At 33.9% G+C, this 9,699-nt stretch overlaps 1 protein-coding gene across 1 annotated transcript; it reads right to left on the bottom strand.

Annotated features, from left to right (window-relative positions):
• Window positions 1-7,846: 7,846 nt before the first annotated feature.
• Window positions 7,847-9,422, bottom strand: LOC104111554 (RING-H2 finger protein ATL54-like). The gene has a single exon (XM_009621275.4). The coding sequence runs from the start codon at window positions 9,207-9,209 to the stop codon at window positions 8,115-8,117; it is 1,095 nt and encodes a 364-aa protein (XP_009619570.1). The 5' UTR covers window positions 9,210-9,422; the 3' UTR covers window positions 7,847-8,114.
• Between the last annotated feature and the right edge of the window lie 277 nt (window positions 9,423-9,699).

Below are 9,699 nucleotides of genomic sequence, written 5' to 3'. Positions count from 1 at the left end.
ACCTATTGCATGTGTTAGACTTCAGCACATTTCAGCTAGATAATAGCTTGGATTATGAAGAGGAGCCAATTGCCATTATTGATAAACAGGTTCGCCAGTTGAGGTCCAAGATGAATTCTGCAGTAAAAGTCCAGTGGAGGGGCCAACCAGTCGAGGAAGCGACTTGGGAGGCCGAGAAAAACATGCGGAGTAGATATCCACACTTATTCGGCACTTCAGGTATAATTCTAAACCCGTTCGAGAACGAATGTTTGTTTAAGAGGTGGAGAATGTAAGGACCCAACCGGTCATTTTGACTTTTAGATCCCCGTTCTCTAAAATAAAACTTCCTGTATGTGCTTTTAATGATTTATGACTTACGAAGATGGTTGGTTCGGGATTTGGAAGTGTTTGGGCTGAAATCAGAACATTTGATTATTTAAGATGGCTTTTAAAGGCCAAGTTTGACTTCGATCAACATTTTGAGAAAATGACCCCAGAATAGAATTTTGATGATTTCAACAGCTCTGTATGGTGATTTTGGACTTAGGAGCGCATTCGGAATTTTATTTGGAAGTCTGTAGTTAAATTAGGCTTGAAATGGTTAAAATAAGAATTTAAGGTTGGAAGTTTGACCGGAGAGTTGACTTTTTGATATTGGGGTCAGAATCCAGTTCTGCAAATTTTCATAGCTCCGTTATGTCATTTATGACTTGTGTGCAAAATTTGAAGTCAGTCGGAGTTGATTTGATAGGTTTCGTCATCGAATGTAGATGTTAGAAATTTTAAGTTTCATTAAGCTTGAATTGGAGAATAATTCGTGGTTTTAGCGTTGTTTTATGTGATTTGAGGTTTCAAATAAGTTCATATAATGTTTTAGTACTTGTTGATATAATTGGTTGAGGTCCCGAGGGCCTCGGGTGAGTTTCGGATGGTTAATGGATAAAAAATTTGACTTAAAAAGTTGCTGCAATTTTTCTCTTCTGCTGCATATTCTGGGCTGTGATCGAGCCCAGGATCGAGCCCAGATATCGAGCCCAGGGTCGACGGCTAGGGTCGAAGCCAGGGACGAGGATCAGGATCGAGCCCAGATATCGAAGGTCCAGCTCAAGGGCTATGATCGAAGGCAATGCTCGAGGGCCATGATTGAAGGCAATGCTCGAGGGCCGTGATCGAAGGCAATGCTCGAGGGACATGATCGAGACCCAAGATCGAGGGTCACAATCGAAAGCTCAGGCTCGATTCCATGATCAAGGCTATGATCGAAGGACCAGGCTCGATGCCATAATCGAGGCCATGACCGAGGTCCAGGCTCGAGCCTGTGATCGAAGCAACGATCGAGGCCTAGGCTTGAGGGCCATGATCGAAGCCACGATTGAGGCGCAGATCGAGGCCTAGTTCCGAAGGCTGTCTCGGCAGTTTTATAAAAAGAGGGCATTCGTCCCATTCGCCATTTTTAACAAATTGGAGTTGAGCAGAGGTGATTTTGGTTAGATTTTCAAGGAAAGACATTGGGGTAAATGATTCTAATGCAGATTTAGTCTATATACACAAATATATCATTGGTTTCACCATTTAATTAGTGTTTTGAGATTGAAATTTGAAAAAATTTTGAAATCTCATAGAAACGAATTTTTGAGATTTCGGTATCGATTCGGAGTCAGATTTGAGTAAAACTGGTATGGTTGGACTCGTAATTGAATGGGTTGTCAGATTTCGTAACTTTCACCGGATTTTGAGACATGAGCCCCACGGACGAAATTTCAATTAATTTCGGATTTTTATTGAAAAATATAGTATTTTCTTATAAAATTGATTCCTATAATTGTTAGTGATTGTATCGATTATTCTTGGCTAGATTCAAGCAAGACAGAGTTGGATAATCATGGAAAAGACCTTCTATTGGATTAAATTGGAGCAAGACGAGGTAAGTCTCTTGTCTAATCTTGTGAGGGAGAAATTACCACATAGGTGATTAAATTAAATAATTATTGCTAATTGTGGGGGCTACGTACGCATGAGGTGACAAGAGTCCGTGAGTAGCTACTATTAAATGCTAAAGTTCGGGTAGTTTAGGACTCAAAAGCATGAATTACTTGTGTAAATGGTAGTCTTTACTTAATTAAATTATTTGATATATATATATATATATATATATATATATATATATATATATATATATATATATATATATATATATATATATATATATATATATATATGTTGTGAATTGTTAGATGAAAATATTAAAGGTTGGAAATCGCATATGCTTGAATTTCTGTTTAAATTGATTAATTGTTAAGAGAAATTGTTCTTCCTCCTGAATTTATCTTATAATAAATATACTCTCATTCCGGAGGTACATAAGAAAATGTCTTCCTTTCTTGTGGAGCGGGCCGAATGCCTCGGCAGGATAGATGCATCTAAGGATCGTGCCGCACGTCCCTCGGCAGTGTACACGAAACTCTAGATCGGGTCGTACGACCTTGACAGAAATCGTGCTTGATAATAATAATAATTACACGATTTTTGGATAATTGAATTGCAGCTTGTAAAGTTATTTGATAAATTGGAAGTGTTATTGAAATTAAAGGATTTAATTAATAGATTGAAAATTGTTGCATTTGAAGGATTTTTATTATTTCTATTAATTGAATAAATTATTGTTAACTTTGTGAATCATGTTGATTTGAATAATTATAATTTATTCCATTTATTATTGTTGACTATTAGTGAGTGTCAAAATCGGTCATCTCATCTCTACCACTTCGAGATTAGACTTGATACTTACTGGGTATACATTGTTTACGTACTCGTGCTACACTTGCTGCACTTTTTGTGTAGGATCTGAGACAGATACTAGTGGAGGACTTATCATTGCACATCCTCGTTATTCAGGGGCATAGTGGTGAGCTGCCTTTCTGAGCCGTCTTGCAGCTACCAGTGCCTCTTCTTGTATTTTTAATTCTGTCTATTTTCATTTCAGACAGCACTTGGAGTTTTGTATAATCTAATAGATGCGCATACTCTTGTGACACCAGGTCTTGGCACACACACATTGGTACAATTGGTGTCTTATTATTTTTTTTGGATTTAAATTTTATTAATATATGTTTAATTTATTAGTTGGCTTGCCTAGCTATAGTGTTGGGTGCCATCACGACCTATAGGTGAAATTGGCTCGTGACACAATATAATATGATATATACTTGGTTGATGAGCTATATAAGGAAGAGTGTTAAATGAACACTAATAGCTCTTTTCACCACGACAGTTGACTTTATAGCATATTATGTGGCATATGATTATGGAATATGATTGCAAAACTTTGTCACTGGCTGCGAATTTATGAATAAAGTAAAAGGAACACTTAAGTTATTTTGTGACAATATCTTAGCAGTGTTGTATTCTAATAACAACAAAAGTTTGGTAAAAGTCAAAGCACATTGACATAAAGTTCCCGATTGTTAACGAAAGAGTTCAGAATGGGTAGGTATCTATAGTGAATATTGGTACAAATTTAATGGTTGTGGATCCACTTACTAAGGGACTACCACCCAAGGTCTTCATGAGCATATTACTTATAAGGGTGTCATGTCATTTAAAGATATTCATTTTCGGTGGAAGTTTGTAACCTCTTAAATGATCTTTATGGATACAATTTGGTTTCAGTTTAAGATTTCAGGTTATGATTTCAGTTTAAGGATATTTGAGGTTATTTCTGCAGAAATAAAGTATTTAGTTTATTTTTCACTCTGACTTGTTTTTCAGTTGGACCAGTTGAAAATAGGCATGCTTGGATCACATTACATATAATTTTCACGCTACGGATCCATACTTTATCTATGTCATTTGGTTATGTTAGCATTCGTGATCAAGGAAAGTTTAGTTATGATAAATGTAACAAAAGCCGCCTTGGTCCAATATTGGCATGATTGATGGATGAGATTGTTCGAAGGTACTTTGGTTTATGATAGCAAATATTTTTTTAAGCTCATAAGGTGACATACAATTATAAATTTATATATATATAAATATATGTGTGTGTGTGTGTGTGTGTGTGTAGTCTAAATGGGAGATTGTAAGAATGTATGGACTTGCACATATATTTTGTATTAAGAATATTTGTATATTGATTGATATTGTTAAAAGCTTGACCCAAATTGTTAGTGATCTATTAAGGCATTAAAGTTAAATAGGTCTACAAGACGCCTTCTAAAGTATGATATTTTATTTGTAGATACCCGGATATAGTTTCTGATTTAATGATTGGCTAAATTAGAAATACATAAACTTGTGCACCTATTATTACTAGGGTTATGGTCCCCAAATCAGACGTAGGGTTTTCTTTCTATCATCCCATCGTTAGGAAGGTGATTGCGGCTTACGTCTTGTTTTGGAAGACTACTAACCTCTAGACTGAAGAATTTCAGTCGTTCTTATGGATTCAGGTACGCTTTCACATCTAATTTTTGTCCTCGATAACTTGACATGATAGCTCTTGGGTAAAAGATGATAGTTTTCATCTTAAAGTATTTTTGGTGCTAACAAAGAATTGAGCGAAGTTACAAATTTGTGGTATTTACACCAAATAATAAATATTCACATATGTTCTCTATATAGTCTTTTATCAGGTAACCATAATTAATTAATATTTATTTTTACTTCAGCTTATAGTAAGTTAATGTAATTTCATATAGACATCGAATGTGAATAATGTTTTTAAGAGAAAGATTAACTATGACATTGACGACACTTTTCTAATGCTTTATTAGAGTTTAACTTCCAAATGGGGTGTCTTGCTGGGATCTGCTGAGCCATCGAAATACTTTGGATGGTAGCAGGGTGTACATACGTCGGGTTGGTTCGGACTTTTTAATTACCAAATAAATCAATTGTTTCGGATTTTAAAATTTATTAATCAAACCAAACCAACAAAAATCGGATTTTTCATTTTGGATTTTTCTCGGGTTTTTCTGATTTCTTCCGGTAAACTCTTCATAGCATAAGATATATAACTTGTGCTCTAATATTTTTTTAGGTCCTAGTAGGATAAAACTATATAAGATGTTATCCAAGAAAATAATACAAAATAATGTGAGATGAGTCATGATATTATATTAAAAAATACTCAACAAGCCGCATAAAATAAGCATTGCTAATTAATAAGCCATAATAAAAATAAACATTGCTAATTAATAAATCATGATGAAAATAAACATAATTCAAAAGTACTAAGTCATGCTAAAATAAGTACGACTAATAAGTACTAAGTATTAATAACATGACTAAGTAATAATAAATAAAGTTATGCATTTTCACTAGCTAAACTAATGCAAAACTAAAAAAAAATATCTAATACTATTGTCATTCCTAGTATTGAATTGAATTTTTTTTTAGCATTAGTATTGATTTGATTTTGCTTTGGGCTTTATTTGAGTTACTAACTTTTAAAGGCTGTAAAACATATTTGACCATTCAAAAATTCTAAGTCCAAGCTTGAAATAATACATTAAAAGAGAGAACTATGCAAATATTTATTAAATAATTACAAATTATATTACAATAATTATATTTATGTATAAAATATTTTTAAAATTTATATACATGTAATGCCGTGTTGGTTTGGTTTGGTTTTGATTTGACTTTTTTTAGTTAAAACAAAACCAAATCAATTATAATCGAATTATTTTCTAACACCAAACCAAATCATAATCGAGTTGTGTTTTCCGGTTTGACTTGAATTATCGATTTGGTGCGATTTGTTGTTTTTCTTTGTACATCCTAGGTGGTGGAGAGGGAGGGGGGGAGGGAGAGAGAGAGAGAGCTGTGTGGCTATTTTCTAACCAGCAAAAGCACATTTGGAAAAAGATAGATGCATTATTTTTGTTTTATAATTGAATCACTATTAATTATTACTACTTGTTTTTGCCGAAATGATTAACTGCTATTACGTGGAGGAATAAAAAAAAATCTTACCAAGTATTCTCTCCATTCGCTTTTACTTGTTCACTATACTAAAAATATATTTTTACTTTTACTTGTTCAATTTTTAGCAAAGCAAGAAAAAGATAAACTTTTTCTCATATTTTACCCTTATCATTAACTACTCATTCCCCAAATCATTTTTCAAAACTTTTTGAAATGTTATCATTATTATGAGTAAAACTGTAAAATATATGCTTTGTTTATTTTTTTTAAAGAGATTGCAAAGTCAAAAATAAACAATTAAAAGTGAACGGGAGAGTGCCAGCTAAAGAGATTCTCTTAGTTAGGTGTTCCTTAACCAATTGACAAAGTAAATGGTTATTTATTCCTGTAGTTAGGGCTTCTAATGAATCGTGTCTTTTTTATTTATTTCAAGTTGTTTGAAGGGCAATATCAAAAGGTCCATAAACTTGCCATATCCACAACCTATGATATTATTGTTTTTTATTTTCTTGACTCTCTCTCTTTGTGAAATATCTATACTCCTTCTGGGGTATTAAAAAATTGGCTACCAACTGCCTTGGGGCTTAGTTTATATTTACATTAAAATCTCTTTATAATAATCTCGTTTGTTCTGAATATTTTGGAATGTTATAGCGAAGTGTTGTTATAGAGAACATATATTATAACATAACATAAAAATCGGTTCCGAAAAAGCTTGGCTTTTATAGAGAAGTGTTGTTATATAGGGATGTTGTTATAGAGAGGTCTGACTGTATCTAACTTCGTTTTGAGACTTCCTCTGCAAAGGAAGAAAATTTTAAAAGAAAAAAATTGACTCTATCTCTGAATTTCAGTTTTTTTTTTTTTAAAATGTAATTTCATTGCTCGGAGACAAGATATTATATAATATTTTTTTCTAATATATCAAAAATTGGTAAAGTATCATGTTGTTACCTTCGTTCAATTAAGTTGTAGTGAAGAATAAGGGGTATTTTATTAGCTATGATTCGATTTTTTTTTTAATTTTGTTTTTTGTAAATTAGACCGAGCGTTCCAAAATCGATGAATTAGCCAAATTAGTCTTTTTCGTGAATCAAATGTTAATTATTTTAGCTACTAACTATTGGAGAAAATGTTTACTTTTTTTTAGCAAAAGTTCCTCACTTTGGAATGGTAGAATTTTGCTATTTAAATTGTACGGGTAATATTTAAAATTATGTTTGCTTGTATGAATTCGTCGTGCATGTTTTCTTAACCTAAGATAGGAGGAACGTGAAAGAGAGAGCTTCCAACCGAGCTTTACTCTTAATCTTGAAATTGTTGTATTTTAAGATGATTTTATGAATTAACATGCATTATATTTCTCAAAAGTAATTAAATTGAATCCCAGCGCTTTACTCCGATTTGATAGATTCAAAAAAGTTGGATTTTAGTCTTTCATGATCACCTGAGAATGTTTAGAGGTTATCTTGTCAGAACGAGTTTCAAGGCCAATCCCAACTTTATTGTATTTCAAAAATTTAATTAAAATCAGGCATGAAAGTTTCCCCTTTGCCCCTATTCTCAATCCAAGTAAAAATACTCTTAGTTTCCTATAAGGCACTGAGAATTTTGAGTCTACATTTCTTTGAGTTCAAGGATATCTATGAATCTTATAATCTAAGTAATAAGCTTTCATTCTCTGAAAACTTTGTATCAAATTCAGGACTTACTGCGACAGCTAAAAGCATCATCATTTTTTCACTGCACTGAGAATCGCCAATCAAAGCATTTTATTACTTTGAAACATGTGGATTGACTTTAAAAAGGCTGTGCACTAAGCTCCTGTTGGTTTCTGAAAAGTGTTGGACCACATTGGGTTTATATTATGCAGAGTTTTACGTTGCATATTCGCTAAAGAGCATTTCCACGACTAGATTTTACTTGGTCATCATCCTTCATGTATAAGGAATTATACTTATAATTTGGCGCACAACACGTTACAGATGATCTTGAGGTAGTAGAAGTTAAGACTGTAACTCATTTATGAACTAAGCTACCTGTACAACGAGTGTATGTCAGTTAGATTTCAGACTTAAAACTACCATAAATCCCCATTTCTCTTACTGTTATGTCATGATTCAGGATCTTGAACCTTTCTTTTGGACACATAATTTAGAGAACAACAATGTTTTCGTTCTCAGAAATTTTATACCAGCTCCTTTTCATAATGGAAGTACTGAACTTGGATTTCGATGTTGTTTCGAGAAAAATGACCTCCCACCATAAGACAATGATCTCTTCATTGAAGAAGCACTCTCCATCACCCTTTTCATTCTTGAATTTGAACCTATTTCCTCATTTGTTGTCGTCTCAACACAGCTTTTTTCACCTACACCCATTTGTAGTCCTATGGTTGTAGAAATTGAAGAATCCATAGAAGCAGACCTCCTCATTGGTTGTACTTCCACATCTTTATCACCCCTATTCAAGTTCACTTCTTTTTTCGAAGTTTCAGGACGTTCAATCTCTTGGAATTCATCTTGTTCACGACTAACTCTCCTCGCATTTTCTTGAAATTCCCCATCTCTGGAATGATTGTTGTTGTTCACTTCTACAATTACTTCTCTCTGCGAACCATTATCTTCGCTGGAATTCATATTAGTACTCGAAATTGGGACGATTGATCCCAGTGGAGCAGTTGCAGTGTTGGAGATGATAGCAGCGCGACACAAAGGACAATTTGTGTGTGATCTAAGCCATGTATCGATACAATGGATGTGAAAGGCATGGTTACATTTTGGTAACAACCTAAGAGAATCATCATCTTGGAATTCATTTAAACAAACAGAGCACTCTGTTCCATCAATCAAACCATTTCCCCTTTTGTACTTGAAAATTGTGATCAAATTAATAACTGCAGGCTGAAGACCTACAGTGTTGATGTACCAAATGGGATAATCAATAACCGGACCTCGATTTTCATCCAAGAACTCTTCGCTAACGCCTTCTGATTGCGTTCGCGAGTGTCTCCTACGGCTCCAATTCGTGCAATTCCTCACGACGATTATGTAGTAGCTGAGAAGTAGGAACAAGCTAGCTAGCAGCGCGACGGAGATGATTATATAAGGTGAAATGTTTTGAACATTTTTGTTACTCGATTGAGGCGCCGGTTGTGGCTGTAGTAGTGCTGGTGGTGGCATGTAATAGTCCGTATCAGGGTATGGATAGCAGCCATAAGGACATGTTGAGTCACAAACATCGTGACAATCTGCTGTTTGGTTTGAAGTTGGAAATAGCTTTCTTGGTTTCACGGCCATTGAAGATCAAAGAGGAAGGTGAGAATTGTTGAGAGTTGCTAGGAGTTTTTTCTTGATCTTGAATAAACAATAATGGTTAGGTTAGGTTGTGGGTAGAAAATGATGATTTAGTTGAGGAGTCATTGTGATCCATGTATCTGAAATTTCTCTAAAATGTGTAGTTGTCAATAAGGAAGCGTGGCAAGATTCCTTAGCTCTGTTTTAGTTAATTTGAAAGAGAATTCCTACATATATAGTGGTCAATTGAATAAAGAAAATAGAAAACTGTCATTCCATAAACAATTTCAACCAAAACTAACCCAAAACAAATATCTACCCAAAAATGGCCCAAATGTCATTATAATCCAAAAAGTTTTCAATTAATGTCAGTTTCTCTTCGCTCTCCCATTTTTACTCTAGGATGCTCTTTACTTGTAGATTACAATTTGTAGGTTATTTCATTCTGCTCTTGCATAAAAGAGCTTTAATTCAAATATGGCTAATAGCATTT

Source organism: Nicotiana tomentosiformis, chromosome 12 (genome assembly GCF_000390325.3).
Source record: "Nicotiana tomentosiformis chromosome 12, ASM39032v3, whole genome shotgun sequence".
NCBI lineage: Eukaryota > Viridiplantae > Streptophyta > Magnoliopsida > Solanales > Solanaceae > Nicotiana > Nicotiana tomentosiformis.
This window is presented reverse-complemented; position numbering and strand designations above follow the sequence as displayed.

Coding starts and splice junctions, on each gene's coding strand:
- LOC104111554 (XM_009621275.4), bottom strand. CDS start 9,209: ATGGCCGTGAAACCAAGAAAGCTATTTCCAACTTCAAACCAAACAGCA.